General features: G+C 36.7%; 3 protein-coding genes across 3 annotated transcripts; 1 reads left to right on the plus strand and 2 right to left on the minus strand.

Annotated features, from left to right (window-relative positions):
* Positions 1–459: 459 nt before the first annotated feature.
* PAAG_08827 (negative regulator of the PHO system) lies at positions 460–1764 on the minus strand (the record flags this gene model as incomplete). Its single annotated transcript, XM_015846642.1, has 3 exons — positions 460–1524; positions 1625–1648; positions 1717–1764. The coding sequence occupies 3 exons, from the start codon at positions 1762–1764 to the stop codon at positions 460–462; spliced, it is 1137 nt and encodes a 378-aa protein (XP_015701439.1).
* Positions 1765–5332: 3568 nt separating this feature from the next.
* On the plus strand, positions 5333–9621 carry PAAG_08828 (hypothetical protein; the record flags this gene model as incomplete). Its single annotated transcript, XM_015846643.1, has 11 exons — positions 5333–6205; positions 6282–6470; positions 6534–6999; positions 7049–7173; positions 7225–7296; positions 7351–7575; positions 7623–7726; positions 7776–8034; positions 8088–8230; positions 8279–8877; positions 8945–9621. 11 exons carry the CDS (start codon positions 5333–5335, stop codon positions 9619–9621), a joined length of 3732 nt encoding a protein of 1243 aa, XP_015701440.1.
* A 443-nt stretch (positions 9622–10064) lies between these two features.
* PAAG_08829 (multiprotein-bridging factor 1) lies at positions 10065–10639 on the minus strand (the record flags this gene model as incomplete). Its single annotated transcript, XM_002789232.2, has 2 exons — positions 10065–10364; positions 10475–10639. The coding sequence occupies 2 exons, from the start codon at positions 10637–10639 to the stop codon at positions 10065–10067; spliced, it is 465 nt and encodes a 154-aa protein (XP_002789278.1).
* Positions 10640–17041: the final 6402 nt, after the last annotated feature.

Consider the following 17041-nt stretch of genomic DNA (forward strand, 5'->3'; position numbering starts at 1 on the left):
CAAGTGCCGATTCAGGAGGATAAATATGTTGATAATTGCTACGTCGATGGACAACGAATACCGGATTAAAGTGTCAGCAATAATGCTGCGATAAGTCAATGATGGGAGGTCACTAGTAACTAATCGGGTTCAGGTTCATCAGAGGATATAGAAATAGGGAATATAATGATAGTAGATTATCAATAAATATTTTGTAAACGAAAAGTATGAAATGAAAAATGACAGTGAAAATGTAGGGCAAGCAAAGATAAAGCAAAATTTGTAGAATTATGAATATGTCTAAGGGCTTTGTGCCATAATTGATTAAAAAAAAAAGAAAAAGAAAAAGAAATAAAAAATAAGAGAAGGGTCGGGGTATATAGTGCTTCTGTCAGGTTTATCTCCTCAACATTCAATTAAGATGGATATCCACGTCCATACGAATTCGCCATAAGACTATAGGTCATACTGATACGTCCACTAATGTTGCTGATAATGTTGCTGGTAATTTTGCTGATAATTTTGCTGATGATTTTGCTGATAATTTTGCTGATAATTTTGCTGATGATTTTGCTGATGATTTTGCTGATGATTTGGCTGATGATTTTGCTGATGATTTTGCTGATAATTTTGCTGATAATTTTGCTGATAATTTTGCTGATAATTTTGCTGATAATTTTGCTGATAATTTTGTTGATAATGTGGCTGGCATTGCATCTGATATCGAAGTTGGGGCAGATCGTTGAACCAGGGATGGCGGAGAGCGTCAGCGGCACTTATCCGCATTTCGGGCCGTAATTGCAGCATGCGATTAAGTAGATCAAGACCCACATGATCAGCCAGTGGAAGTATGAGGCTCAATTCCTGCGTGGCATATACAGGGAAATTCGGCTTGTACTCGGGGAACTGTGAGATCCCAGGCCAAGAACGCTCTGAAGGCGTGCCCATAATTCGGAAGATTTTCTGCAGTTGATCCTCATTCGTGGATCCGGCAAACAATGGACGTCCCATGTACATCTCAGCCATGATACATCCTGCAGACCATATATCAATGCTAGTATTATACATGTGACTTCCAAGAAGCACATCTGGAGCACGATACCACAGAGTGACAACCTCATGCGAAAATGCGTTGACCGGAATTCCAAAAGCTCGTGCTAAACCAAAGTCCGCAAGTTTCAGTTGACCCCCAACATTTATTAACAAGTTTTGGGGTTTGAGGTCCCGATGAAGGACACTATTATGGTGGCAAAATGCAACCCCGCGCAGTAGCTGGTGCATAAAATCCTTAATGGTGGCATAGTCGAGATGGTTGCCCCGCATCTCCATATACTTTTTCAGGTCCCTATCCATGAATTCGAAAACGAGCATCAACTTGTTCTCAATATGGATGATGTCATAAAGAGAGAGGATATTCTCATGTTTGAGCTCTTTCATCAGAGAGATCTCGCGGATTGCAGTAGATGGAGTGCCTTCTTCTGAGTCTAAATGGATCTCTTTCAAAGCCACCAGCTCACCAGTCTGACGATTTCTCCCTTTGAAAACCTAAACATAAAATGTTAGACAACCTCCTTCTAAGGAGTAATTTATAAAGAACATTGGAGTTAGAGTAAGCGAGCGTTAGATATTTTCATTGAAAACATACAGTTGCATAAGTGCCTTCACCGAGCTAATAGTGATTTCATCAGCCTAAATGCCATAGTAACCTCCCTCAGCTCTTGGAATTTTTGCACAAACCTTCTCCAACCGTTGGAATGCATTCCGCTGCGTGGGTCTGCCATTCATCATGATTGGCAAAGTCCGTACAGAGAGGGCAACTGTCAGGGGCAAATGTGTATACGATGGTGAACATAGGCGACGGTGGAACTTCTAAGGAAAGAATGACAAACGGTAACCTTCAGACACTCTACAGAAACATTGCCAGTCAACTTGCATCTAGGCTACAAAGTATAATTGAACATGTTAGAAGAAATGGGAGGGGTTTGTGCTTAGTTTTTTGTCCCCGCTTCAGCCGCTTGCTAAAAAGGGTTAGGCAGCCAGTTTAACTACTAGTTAACTATCTTACTACAACACATCAATTGATTTAAATGGTTCCACTATGACAGCGAACATGCATTTCCAGACTCCCTTATGATATCATTTGCCTCTGCCACACTGATGATCTTGCAACAGCGAGGTTCAATGTGCAGTGCCAGCATGAATGTGAATCCAAATCATAAACTCTTGCCATTGATCCGCTCTACTTAAAACAATTTAAGATCAATTCTGCTGGTGTGTATCTGTGGCATGAAACTTTCCCTGCAGATCAGTTATAAGACTGCCTTGCTAGGGTTTGGATATTGTATCCTCTGATCCGATATTCCATTTTCTCAACTAGGACGGACGGGTTCTGCTTTGCTATGTCGAACCATCCCGGGGGGATCGTTTCTTTTGTGCTTTTGGAGACTTTATTTCGATTTGAATCAGAGTCCAAATCCAGAAAGGAAATGAGTATTTACTCTCTAGTCGTGTTCCCTATTATGGCGTTCTGGTGAAGGAGTTGATATATTACGGTGGCTCCTGGCCCATCTGCTGTGATAAGTTGGTAGAAAAATGTCAAAGGGGGTGAGGGTTAACTATCGATGTAGTTAATTGTCACTAAGGAGAAAATTTAGGACATCCCTTTTCCGCAAGGTGCCCTCAACACATATTTTTATAAATGCCGTTTTATTCAAAGTGATTTTATATCTACTAATTTGCACATCCATAGCATTTATCTTTGTTGCTAAATCATTTCTCAATCGCTTTCATGCATTGATATCTCAATGCCTTGTTGAAAGCAACAGTTGTGAAATGTACAGGTCCTTGGTAACAGAAGGTGAGTCTCATTTTGGCTTGAAAATTTTATGCATTGTTTCCTGGACTACTATTCACTATCTGTGACTGTCTCTCATTATATTTGATGATGTTGCAATTGACTCATTAGCTGAACAAACTGATAGATCTATGATGTAGTAGATCATTATACTAAAATACCATTTTATCATGATTTTTGAAGAGTGATGTATGCTTCACTGATGTTATTCATTTCATTTCATCTTTGCCATTTTTCCACTGAATTATACCTACAAGGTTCCTAGTTGCCCTTGAGAGGAACAATCCGAGAATCTATTTTTGGCTACCCAGGAATTATTCTTAAGCTAGCTTGATTAACACGAAATAGTTCCAATTCGACCCTGGCAGAAAGAGTCTATTTTGAACGTCACATTTTCGAGAAATCAACATTACCAACAATTCCAAAGTTCTTCTTATCAAATGCTATCTTATCCCAATTATCATGGAATTATCATGGATATAGCCCCATTCACCTTCTTGAATATACAGAACAGAGGAAGATATATATTAACAGGTAAGAGCTGATGAAATAACCCACAGCGGTACAGTCGATGTTTGTGGGTGAGCTAAAAAATCCACCAGACCAAAAGAAGTCAGTTCTCAAGGCACACCAGGCTATTAGGGACATTGTATCAAGGATATTTACCTAGGAATGTAACAGCTGGCAACCAGTGCCTGAGCGGCCGGTTCGGTGATTACGCGTTTTGAGGCACGTCGTTCATGCCATTTAAATTTAGACTTGATGTCGAGATAACTAATTGTTTTGCCTCAGATTTGTAGCTCCAGCTGGGTGTCCTGCGGAGCTGATATCGGCATTTGCAACCTCGAATCTGAAAAATTATTTAAACCCAGGGGCAGTGTTGATGCAGTTTTTGAAAATATCGGAACGTAAATGTCATATTTTGGAGTATAGAGATCAGAGAAAATTTCCACATAGCCATTGTAGATATAATTGCTTTAGTGTATCAAATGCCCTACCAGCAGAACTGCTGGGTAACAGAGTGACGAGCGTATTTGATTCCTCTTTAAAACTACGAGATTGGGAATTACTATTCTTCCAACAGATAGAAATATGTAGCTGTGGGCTTTTGCAGTTGATGAATTGAATGAATTGATGAGCACGGCGTTGACATTAAAAATTGGATGTCAGATCAAATTGTGGAGACCATGATATCCACAGATATGGCGCCCCCATGGACTTCTATCTATACCAATTAGTCGTAGGTATATCATTTGCTTAGCTAGATTGGCAAATGACTATCCTTCTAGACTAGGAGTATCAGACGTTCATGATATCCGCATCATAATCTCATCGAGACTTACTTTCTCGCGAGCATAAACAGAATACTGACGTGGTCTAATGGGCAAAAAACAGAATAGAATAAGCCACATTAACCGTCCGGGTTGTTAGCTAATATCCGCCGGCCAAGCAAAGGACCAGTTCAAGCATCTAAGGCCCAAGCGGACATGATACTCCAGATTCAGGATAGAGCCTACACAGCATTGTGGCCCAATAGGAAATGGGAAGATTTTAATTCTTATTGTTCTTGGCCCCGTTTAGTTGTGCAGGTTGTAGTTATAAGCGAAATGCGGTCAGAAGGTGTAGGCAGTGACAAAGTTAACGAGAAACTGCTACTCGTCATAGCTGGTTGGTAACGCAGGTTCCGAGACCGTTTAGAAAGCCCGAGAGCGTCCCGGCGGTTCTAATATCGATGTGGAACACCGAGTAGATCGAAGGAATGGCGGAGACCGAGCGGATGCGTTCACAAGTGCCGAACCGAGTCGACTGAAATCTGGAACATATTTACAACGGTAATCAATACTCATTTTCTATATTCATGATCTGAAAAGTGACCAAATCCTTCGAGGAACGGACGGATGAGGCAGGCTTACTGCCAAGTCAAGCATCAAGGTTGGTGGTACGGCAAGTGAATTGGGGACGGTGAAAATGAACTCCTTTCGTTTTCACATTGAACCGTTTACTAGTAAAACGGCATATCAGAATTAGTACCAATAAAAGACAAAACAAGAAATCAAAGTGTTGAATTCGGAGATGTGGTTGATGAAGTGCGGCCGTTGAGGGTGGCTCGTTGGCGGCGGGAAAATATGCCAAGGCGGGTCGCCGACAACCCGCAATTTCTTTGCCAGTCGGTCGCCCAAACCTCCGACAACCTTTCAAAGTCGCGTCGCCGAACAGACACATCCGCAGGCAGATCCATCTCAACGGGCTTACCAGGTATCATAGAAGATGCTAGAAAAGGCCTCAAGCTAGTGATTTAATATCCAAACAAACAAAAATCCCTCGCTGGGAATTATAGACCAGTTGCTCGTGAAGTTCATCCCGCCTATTGCTCAGCGAGCTATACGTCCCGCCACTATTCATAGAGCGTCGACACGAAACTATGAATTTTTGATATAAGTATTTTCCGTTCAGAACATTTTCTCCGTTGCTTTCTCTTCATTGAGAAATAAGAACAGCATGGCCGGGCCTGCCCCTCTACCACTGGATCTTGAAGTTGCAGGCAGCTCCAACATATCATCGGATTCTGTGTTGTCAAATATCATACAAGCTCTTAGTATCATTCATAGTAGGTCATCGACTAACGAAACCCGCCATCAAGCTTCCGAATTCCTCGAATCTCAGAAAAATTCAAAATCAGCAGTCCATACTGGCCATTTCTTGGCATCACAGAAGAGCAACTCTCCAGTCCTCCGCCATTTCGGCCTCTCTCTACTTGAGCATGTTCTCAGACATAATTCCTCAGGTTTGTCTCCTTCAGAAATGGAACATCTGAGGGTGATAATTTTGAATTTGGCCCAATCAATCAGTCCTCAAGATGAGTCTTTTATCAGCAACAAGACTTCGCTTTTATGGGTAGAAATTGCAAAACGGAGCTGGGGTCTCGAGTGGATAGAGATGGATAGGAACCTGGTTCAAATGTGGGATATCTCTCTGGCGCACAAGAAATTCGTTCTTTCAATTTTAGAAACTTTATCTGAGGATACTTTTCATCACGAAGATACAATTTCTTCACTTCGTGGTACGGATCTCAATCGTGCACTTGTGGAAATAGTTACGCCGTACTCTGTTTTCCAACAAATATACCCAAGGAGAGAGCACCACATCGAGCTACGCCACGGAAGCGAAGGCTGGCTTTTGAGGACATGTCATTTCTTAAGCGATTGTCTCGATAACATCCACGGCTCTCGCGAAGTCAAAGTATGCGCTGCGAAAGCTTTAGCAACTCTTCGATCACTGATGTTTTGGTCTATTCCTTTGGCGATATCAACATCCATGTGTGTTGAAACTACTTTCAAAGCTTTAAAATCCCAGGATGAGGATCTTCTTATGGTAAGTATCTTTCTCTCCTCCCTCCGTTTAACTTGACTATGTCTTTCCACGAATTTACTAATAGACAATTTCTCAGGCCGCAGTTGAAGCTCTCCATGCACTATATAGCAGGACAAGCTATGATATGGCCGAGTTTCAGGCCCTTGTCAATCTGGTATATCAAACTGATAATCTCCAGTTGCTCCACAACGTTTATAATTGGTCGATTGTTGATGTAAACGACATTTCGGATGTGAAATACAGCATATCTAAAAAACTATCCGAGGTAACAACCATCGACAGTCATATAGTTTATTGGAATTCCAGTAGCTGACCTATGACTTCTTAGCTAATGTCTTATATTTCCGGATTCCTTGAAGAGAAAAACTTCGATTTTCACCAGAACATCGATTTGGGGTTCTTTTTCCCGTTCCTAGTCGACATCCTTCGGCATCCAAGCCTGACTGTGTCTATACCGGTCCTTCATTCGTGGTCGAGACTATTGGTATCTTCCAGAATCACGGGCTTGGATGTCATCCATGGACTCATTGCACCCATACTTGAGACTTGCACTCAACGTCTTGTTCGCTACGAAACTTTACCTGAGAATACCGATGATCCCACAATCATATTTCTTAATGAAGATATTGATACCACACCGGAAAGGCATGCATTTGTTGGGAATTATCGACGATACTGTTCCCAAACGATTGAACTGATTGTGTTTCAACGACCACATGAAGCGATCCCACATATACTAACCAGAGCGGATTATGTCCTTAACAATCTCTATAATTCAACTGGTCCTTTTAATCGTAAGCATTACCAATTACTTTACTACAAGGCTGTAACTGATAAATATAGCGGAAAACTTTAAAAAATACTCGCCTCCGTCGTTGCAAGCGGATACCCAGTTCACGGTAGTTGAGGCAACACTAAGGGGGTTCAGCAAATGGGTAGATACCCTCGGGAAAACGCCGCAAGAGGATGTACGTATCTCTATTCATGATGGATGTTCTTGATGCTGACTTCAACATCAGGAACAACGACGGCTTGGCCTAGAAAATTCCCTCGAGTCATGGGCGCTCAATTTATTGCAGAAGAATTTTGACGTAAGTGCCGCTATATTCCTGTTGTTCCTAATATATTGGCTAAATTAGAAAAAGGACCCTGTTATCAAAGAACGAGTCATAAGGTTATCAGTTGACTTTTCTTATAAGCCGTTGAAAAATAAGCCAAGTTTTGCTCTCAAAGTTCTGGAGCATATTCTGACGATCAACCCGGTGGATCGTCCAGAATGTCCAACTTATTCTGAAGCCGTGAAAGAACTTTACAGTGTAGCTACCTGCGAAGTGCGCCGGCTGGCTATACGTTACGCTGGTTATTTTTCAGTACGTTGATCCCGACTGCAGAATATGGGTATTGCTAACAAGTCCAGACTTTTTATGATGCTCTAGAACCAAAAGTTCAAGAGATTGTGTCAGCGTCTAATGGGGAGGAGAAGCCCCATATGGAGCTTTCTGCTATCTTGCTTATAATAATGTTAGTATACGCTAGTAATATGGAGGAGGTGGAAACTGATTGTAGGCAGGCAACGGGCACCACAAGTAGATTCTGTTGTGCGACAGTCTAGACTACAATTGTTCATCGAACCGATCAGACAATCCTGGAGCAACGTAGAGTTCAAGCGGAGCTCAACCACCTTTGAAGGATTTTGTCAAATTCTTGGATTAGACCGAATTTGGCCCTACCTAGAGCGTCTACAGGCTCAAAATATAGAAGATTGGTTGGCGATACCTCTCGACGAGGAGGGAAAGAAGATACAAGCCCATATGACATCAAAATTTCAAGTACCATCCCCCAGTTTTAATATAATCAGCGAGACTTAAGCTAATTTTCCTAGCGACTTCCACTGCGCCTAACGAAAACAATGTTATCCGTATCCACAGAAAAGATACAAGTAAACGACCCAGCGTACTCAATTGCATGCGATTTATGGCGGGAATCAATCCCTCTTATTCTCCCGACATTGCTTCAGCTTCTCAGGTATGTAAAGACAGTTGACAATTCTCCAACTTAGACTGATCACCATAGTCACGCACATGCCTTCCACAACCCAGACAGCTATCCTGAGCTGTCACCAGATATGCGTCCACTCGTTCGAAGAATCCTCACGGATCGGTTTTGGCAAGCGGGCATCTCAAGTGGTAGTAAAGAGGAATTCTATGCACGTATCACTGCCTCCAAGGCTACACTTGAAGGATTTTCATCCTCCGTTCGAGGGAAAGTTAGAGCTGTACGAGAAGCTTGTTATTCCATTCTTTTCAGCATGAGCAGGCTCCGCGATCATTTCTATTCATTCGAAGAACTCCCTCTCCCCCTTTCCCAAGCATTATTTAAAGATGCCACGTGTCTCTCCTCCCATCAGTTGTCTATGCTTCTCAACATTTCTCGCTGTCTAATTGACGATTGCCCTGCGAGATATCGAATCAATTTCTTAACCCCGATCTTATCTGCGCTATTTATTCAGATCGACAAAAAGTTAACTAATGAATGGGATATAATTGAGCATAAAAAGTTTGGTATGCTGGATGCTGATCTGACAGAGGAGATGAAGGACGAAAGTATCCTGCGCCAACTCACACATTCGGTCGCGGTTATGGTGGCCAGTCTTCTTGATCCGCAACGTAGAGGTAGGTATTCCCCCAGCCTAATTCAACAGCTTACCCCGTTTTCAAAATCTAACACATTCACGAACAGATCCAGAGAGAGGTTCTGAATCCACCAAACAGAACGGTATTACCAACCAACCGTCCCCTTCCGATTCAATGCGCAACTTCATTCTCTCATCCCCTCAGATTCTCGAGCCAGTAATTCTCTTTTGCACACATGCCATTCGCATGAAGGACACACGATCTTCTGCTATCATAACGCGTGTTATCCGATCGATCCTGGAAGTGTTTGTCCTCGACGTCGACAACCCTACCACGAGAAGTATCCGCGAATTCATCAGCACAGATATCCTTAAAGCATGCATTACGTCCGTACATGATCCTTATTTCGTCGACATGCAGAAGGAACTTGCGCAGCTTATTGCCTCCATTTGGGTTCTCTACGGGGTTTCTAGCAACACGCCGACGAGGATCATAGAGAGTTTGCCAGACATGTCTAAGAGCAAAGTTGATGCCACACTGGCGGCACTTATGAAATCCGAGTCTGGACGGCAGCAAAGAGCGCTAGTTCTTGATTTATTAGAGGGCTTGCGAGGTGTAAGTATCAGTGAACAAGGCCGCATTACTGTTCCTAAACCTGTTCAAAGGGAACCCAGATCTATTCTTCAAGCACGGTACACAACGGAAATGGAAGGGCAAGAAGATGGCAAGGTCAATATCAACAACGGGCCGGATTTGACAGGGGTGGCAGATATGTTTGGGTAGTAGGTTAGGAGGGAGGACTAAGTCACCGTGGGTGGCACATGAAAAGAGTCCGGGAAAACCGCTGTGCTACTAAGCTTAACATACTTCAAGCAACCTCAAGTTTGCTGTTTTATACCTTTTTGCCTCTTTTGTTCGTAATTTTGACAAATGGAATAGATAGATCAAGCAACGCTCTCTAAAAATGGCATCTTATTTGAAACGGCTTTAAATGAAGAGCAGTGATAAGCATTGCTATGAAATCATTCTTCTCATTCTTATGTATTTAATAATCTATTACTACCATGCAACTGCATATATATAGTTAAGTCCCAACTTAAAGGAAACCGAAAAACAAAAATCGCATTTCCCTCATATCATCACATAACAATTTTCTGTTTCTATCCAAACAAAACCCGAAATTCATTCAAAAATGAGCACCCGGAGCCTCACCCTCCAGAAACTCTTCATTTCTTCTTCGGGAAAAGTTCCTTCCCAATATCACGGCCACTAAGTTTGACATTCAGTACCCTGGAAATTCGTGGTATAACACTTTTATCCGCTGTTGGATTGCTTTGTTCCAAAGCAGCTATGACCGGCTGTGTAGTATTGCATTTAACGGCGAGTTCCTTCTGGGTCAGGCCTTCTTCGTTGCGGCGACGCTGGATAGTCATTCCGACCTCGCGGGGGATGCCCTTCAGCGGGACTATGTCGTCACTTCGGTCGACTTTGGTGAGAAGTTGACCTTCCACGCGTGGGCGAGTGGTCTATTTATTGGAAGTCACAAGGAAATAGCAGTTAGTTTTCAGCAATAGTAGAACAGATAATAACCACATAAAGTAAAATATAAGGGAAAGACTAAAAGGGAAGCACGTACAGCATTCCCGGTGGCATATTTCTTCTCAGTTGCAATAATAGCACCAGATCTCTGGGCGGCGTTGAGTGCAGATCGGCCTCTGACAACTGTCTCACGGGGTTGAGCACCACCACCCCCACGGACTCTGCTTCCAATACGAGTTACGGAGTCCCAGTCTTCAGACATATTGATCGAAGGAGTTTGTGTGACTATGAAAAGACACCAAGTTGTTGGTAGGCAATCTGGAGATGTGGCGGTAAGCAAAAGGGTGATGAAATGTTGGACTAACAAAAATACCAAGGGCTTCAGGAACAAGGGAAATTAGTAGAAGGGAGGAAGTAAAGTGATGGGTATTTACTTGTGAGGAGAGCAAAAGTGAAGGTAGAGTTACAGGTAGAGATAGAGGATGGTGAGAAACAATCCTGGCGTAATAAATTAATTAGTATGGACCACTGCACTTTTCCTTTGGGACCAACGGTCAAAGTTTAATTCGGCGGTTTGCTTGTCTGTTTATTAATCTATAATAGTTAACTAGTTAGTTAACTAACTAGTTAGAGCGTAACGTAATTACCAAGGCGGAGCATACAGATCGGTCGACCTCACTAAAGGCTTGGCTGACCTCACCACGTGACTACACATTCAAATTGAGGACCGTGCACGTATAAAAAGAGGTCAGGTGGTAAAAACATTACCATAATAATTTCTCTTTAACAATTATAGATGGTACTACTAGACTGCAGGGACTGAACAATGATGAGATCAATATAGCTTCAAAGGTTGTAAATACTACAAGTTCTTACTGATATTCAATTGCTTATCAAGTAGTTAATAAATAATTAATAACTACTCAATATTTTTTTTTTAACATTCAAATTCAAATCAATATTTCTTTTACTATAATTGAAATATATATTCTTAGAGATTATTAACAGAATATTTATACTAGTTGCTTATTAGATGTTATCTACTTATTAACTTCTTATCAATTATTTATCAATTATTTTCTAATTAATTATATAAATATAAAAATAAATTTTTAATTTAAATAATTAATAAAGTTTATCAAAATATATAATAAAAATATTATTGAGTTATTTAAAGTATTTATTAGTTATTTATTAAGCAGTTATCAAATAATTTTAAAGTATTTATAATTTAAAAATAAAAAATATAAAAATATTATTAGTTATTTTTTTTTTTAAAAAAAATAAGTTATATATTAATATTAATATAAATTTATCAATTTTATTTTCTTTTTAATTTTTCTAATTTTTTTGAATATCACTCACATTCTTCTCATTTTATTTTGCAGTGAAAACATCATGAAATGAGTTTAATTAAGAGATTTCTTTAAAATAGTGTTGTTGATGTAAGGATTATATGATTGATAAATGATTTACAATGTATTGTGAGAGGTTGAGTCCAACTAAAATGAGATCAGATCACATGATGAGATAAGTCAAATATTTTAGTAAGATCAACTCATCTACATTTTGACTAAGATGAACTAGTGACTTAGTGACTTGATAAGATCATTTATATCATAATTATAAGATCTAGTCAAAGAAATCTTCTTGACAATATCTTCTATTAGAAGGTGAATGTGAGCTATTTAAGAAAGAATCTCTTTGCATTGCTAACTGCTATATAATGAAATACTAAGATTGATGAGAGAAAAGATATGTTGAGATCTGCTTTAATTATAATCAAATCATGTAATCACGTGATTGAATGTAACAATTCATTCTGATCACGTGACTGAATCATATCAATCCTCTAGATTACAAATGTTGGGCATGACCGCCCAGTAGCCGCATCAACTCATGTGATGTACGCGTATATCAGTTAGCTGGCCAGTCCTCCCACCAATGAAAGATCAATCATCTCACAGGTTATGGCCTGAATAGCAGTTTTTTAAGCAAAACAAAATATTTTAATTAGAATACATTGCAATCAACATGATATTGAATGAGTTTGACTAGATTTTCTTTAAAAATATTTTTTTACACTAAAAATCAGAAGATTTTAAAGAGATACTATTTGTTATAAGAAAAGATCATGTTCATAAAGAAATCAAAATAAAAATATCAACTCTACAAAAAAAGACTTTTTTTGCAACAAAATCAGAAGATTTCACAGAAATATTATCTGATTACAAGAAGTGATTATGTTCTTTGAAAAATCAGCATTCACATTATGATCAAATAAGTCTATTATCATTTATTTTTAAATCAGAATAAAAAGATTTTTATATTCTTAATTAAGCTCTCAAGGCTCATTTCTTTCAGTGTACAAAGAAGAGCACAATCAAATATCAGAGTCTAGCTCAGCAGATGAGAAAGAAACTGAATACATATTGGCAGAAAAAGCAATGAAGAAAGTCAGTTTCAGCTATAATTTAAGGAAAAGATCTACACATCATAAATCAGATGAGAAGATCTCATCTTTTATATCTATCTCTATTTTTATGTTTATCTCTAATGCAAGTGGTATAATCATTATGACTGTAGCTAATTTACTTATATTTTGTCAATAAATAATGACTATGCAGCAAAATACTCAAATCAATGAGAACATCTTTATATATACTCTAAAATAGAAGATATATAAATATCAAAAGAAAGTGCAAGCTTCAATGAATACAAAGACTATAATGATATTTAATGAAATCAATTATCAGATATAGAGAATTAGTATTCTTGCAGATGTGAAGGTCATTGATAATATATATATCTTGAATGAAAAATTAGAATAAATTATATCAGAATATCAATATATTGGAAAAAGAATGTTAAACAATATATACAAAGATCACATATTGTCAAATACTTCAATTTTTGTTATAACCTATACAGACAACAATTGAAAAGCTAAAATCAGATAATACAGCTACTCTATGATAGAGAATTAGTACTGAATATACAGTCTCATTAGCAGAAGAATACATGAATATAATAAAAAAACTTTCTACTCTCTATATCAAAGATAATAATTATTTTATTTATTAGAGAAGATTTTACTATTTAGTTGCACGTCATAAGAAGTTAGTTAAAAATATAAATAATTTCTATTATGATCTCTTCTTCAATAGCTTATAATATCATCAAAGAGTTTTTGTAAAGACTTATTTGAATAATTTTTATATAATAAATTAAGATTAATTATTAATATAGATATTAATAATCTGATAAAATAACTGACTAATCATATAAGTAAGACAAAGAAGACTAATTGTTTAAAAGCTTTTAATACAAATGCTACCACAGTAGATAATGATAATAAGCAGTTCAATACATCATTTTTTATTTCAAAGTACACTATCTGCAACTGAGCAGAGTATATAAACAAGACCTGTTAATATTCACATTTGAAATTAGTGACTAATTAATAAATAGAAGTAAATAAAAATAAAATTATTGAGAATATCAATGAAAATAGTAATAGATAGAAATTAACAAATAATAGAGAGAAGAATAAAAATAAAAATAAGAATGAGAATAATAACTCTAGTAATAAAATACTAGATTTTTTTACTTTTCAAATTTAATATCAACTCTGTAATTACTTTATTTGTATTATTCAACATTATTTATAAATTCTGATATCTTGACACTGGTGTCAGTTTTCACATTACTGATAAAAGGTATTTAATGATACATTCAAAGTCATTTAATAGAAATTTTAAAGTAAGTATAGCTGATGAAGATTAAAGACAAATCAAAAAGATAGAGAATATCTGCCTACAATTAGAAGAGAAGAATATTATAGTTTAAAATATACACTGAATCTCAAATTTCACTATCAATCTATTATTATTTATAAAGTTAGAAGATCAAAGCTTTAGATTTAAACTATTCTCAATCACTTTGTTATATTTTATCATCTATGTCTTAAATGATATCATATTTACTGTAATTCATATATCATAAAGCTTTATTTATAATATTATTGAATGAAATTTGAAAAATGATATTTGTCATATATTCAAAGTAGTCAATCATATTACTCATTTCTATAATTATAGAGATATAATAGTAATAGTCAATAAATTCAATATTCAATTCAACAAATTAACTGTGTTCTCATGAAGAAAATAATAATAAATAGAATTAATCTTTAGATATAGCAGTGTTTAAATATTTTAAATATAGTATATTACAGTTAAATTCTAAAATAGAATAGCTAGCTTTAACTACATAAAGATATCTCACTTATTGGTATGTTGGGGAGAAGAGAAGAGGGGTATTGAGCATGATCACCCAGTAGCCACACCACCTCACATAATATATATGTATATTAATTAGCTAGCCAGTCCTCCTATTAATGGAAAACCAGCTATTTTATAACAAATAAAGCATAATCATAATCATATAATGAAGATGAATCTAGTCTCAGTACTAAGTCTAACATCTTCTATATTTTTATTATAATTATGAGATCAAGTTAAAGATATTTTTTGATACTAATATATATTTTAAAAATTACCTTTTTATAGTACTATTCCTACTTTGATAATAATATTTATATAACTTTGAATAAATAGTCTGTAATAATAATATTAAACTAAGAATTAGAATATAAAATTAAAAAATAATTAAATATAAAAAAATTAAAAATTAAAATAAATTAATCTTAATTCATATTATAAATATCAGGTCTATCCGCCTTCTTATATAATTTACATCATATATAATTTCCGCGAAGCTAGCAATCACTTCATAATTAATCAAGCAATCTATTCTTCATAGGTTATGAGATCTATTTTGCGTAAATAACTGCCAATTCAAGGAATTCTTATCAAATATAGTGTATATTAATCACTACTTACTTTATTTAATATAATATTATCTTATTTTATGTCAATTGATTAATTTGATACACTTTTATATTATTTTTTTTTCTGTGTTCAATTTATTTACTTAGTGGGTGAAAAAATCTGCAACTCATTAATTTTTCAGTGACTGATCACACAAGAATGCGTCAATTCACTCAATCAAGCTTATAGGCAAAAATCTCATTGAATAAGATTACTCTATTATAAAGAAGATTAATACAACATGGCAGAATATATAATGACTCACTTGTAGTTGTGATTGAGTCAATTCAGTTAATCTGACTAATCTGAAAATGATCAGGGGGGCCTGAGCTCACTAACCCCCCCAGAAGCGTTCAAGAGTTCCAATATTAGACCCTTTGAAATGCCTAATTAGCAAGTTGGGCTGATTACAGCCTCTACCATGGTGAGGCTGATCTACCTACATCATGTTAAATATGCTGATCTGACTCCTTCAGAAGATAGAGTGGAGACACCTGCAGTGACTCCTAAGCTACTACTGGTAACTGATTCTAAAGAATTGCAACTGAGGAGATTGAATCTCAAATGTTAAAAGATTAATTTAGAACTTCAAAAAGAGAGGTGTAAAGAATTATAGCTTCAACTTCAATTGAAGAGGCTCCACACTCAGAATGATAGAGTTATGATACCAACAAATCTGCTGGTGAGTCAACTATCAGTATGAAATTCAAACTTGAGGTCTCAAATATAATATAATCTCTATGACCTGAATAGCTGTATTGGCAAGGCAATTAGCTAGTTCAAACAAGATACTAAATATGCCACCAAGCTGAATGCTCTGGTTGAATCTTTGAATTACCTCTCTTGGTATATGAATATAAAGGCCAAGTTAATTGATACTCAATACTAGGTTATATTAGAGGATAAGCAAGTCAAAAGCCCTGATAAAAACTCTGAATAGACTCTTTTTTGAGAGACTAAAAATTGCTAACTTTATGTATTCATTTTAAATATATTGGCAGCTAGAATTAGGCCTTATTTTAATAAGTATGATGAGGGCAGGATCACTTATTCTCTTTGACATGTGATTGAAGAGAAGTTCTTCATTCTGAGAACATAGCTCTGCAGGAAAGCAGTCTTGGCATTTACATCAATAAGTGGTATTTAAGTCACTAATATATATATATTTTTCAATAAGTTCAATGACATTATTATGAAATTAGAAATACTTGATATTTTACTGTCAAATGATATAATATTCTATATATTCTATTCTGCACTTCTCAATATATGGTGAAACTATATGCAAAAGAAAATCAAGGAGATATAAGAGTCCAAATCAAAGTTTGTTATATTGAATATTCATTTGATCATGAAGGAAATATACTCTTGATTGAACCCTCTCAAAGAGGTCAAGAAGGCTGCTCAAGCAGCTAATTTTTTAGTCAACATGACTCAGATCAAAAACAAAGCTGCAGGTTCTAATAATAATAGTAATATCTAAAATAATTTAGCCTGTGAGAACTGACTCAGAGAACACAGAGACTATTAAATGAATAGATATTCAAATTCTAACCTCTCAATTTGCCTGAAATGTGAGTATTATCATAGTAAGCTCTGCTAAATAGTCAATTCATATAGCACTCTCAAAGAATGAAAAATCATCAACACAGTAAGAATAGAGAAATATAATAATAAAAAGAGTAGTGAGGATAAAAAGACTTCATCAACTGCAAATAATAGCTCTGAGATATTTCAAATGATGAATCTAGTGCAGGTCATTGAGGTGCCTA

This window comes from Paracoccidioides lutzii (genome assembly GCF_000150705.2).
Source record: "Paracoccidioides lutzii Pb01 unplaced genomic scaffold supercont2.48, whole genome shotgun sequence".
Taxonomy (NCBI): domain Eukaryota; kingdom Fungi; phylum Ascomycota; class Eurotiomycetes; order Onygenales; family Ajellomycetaceae; genus Paracoccidioides; species Paracoccidioides lutzii.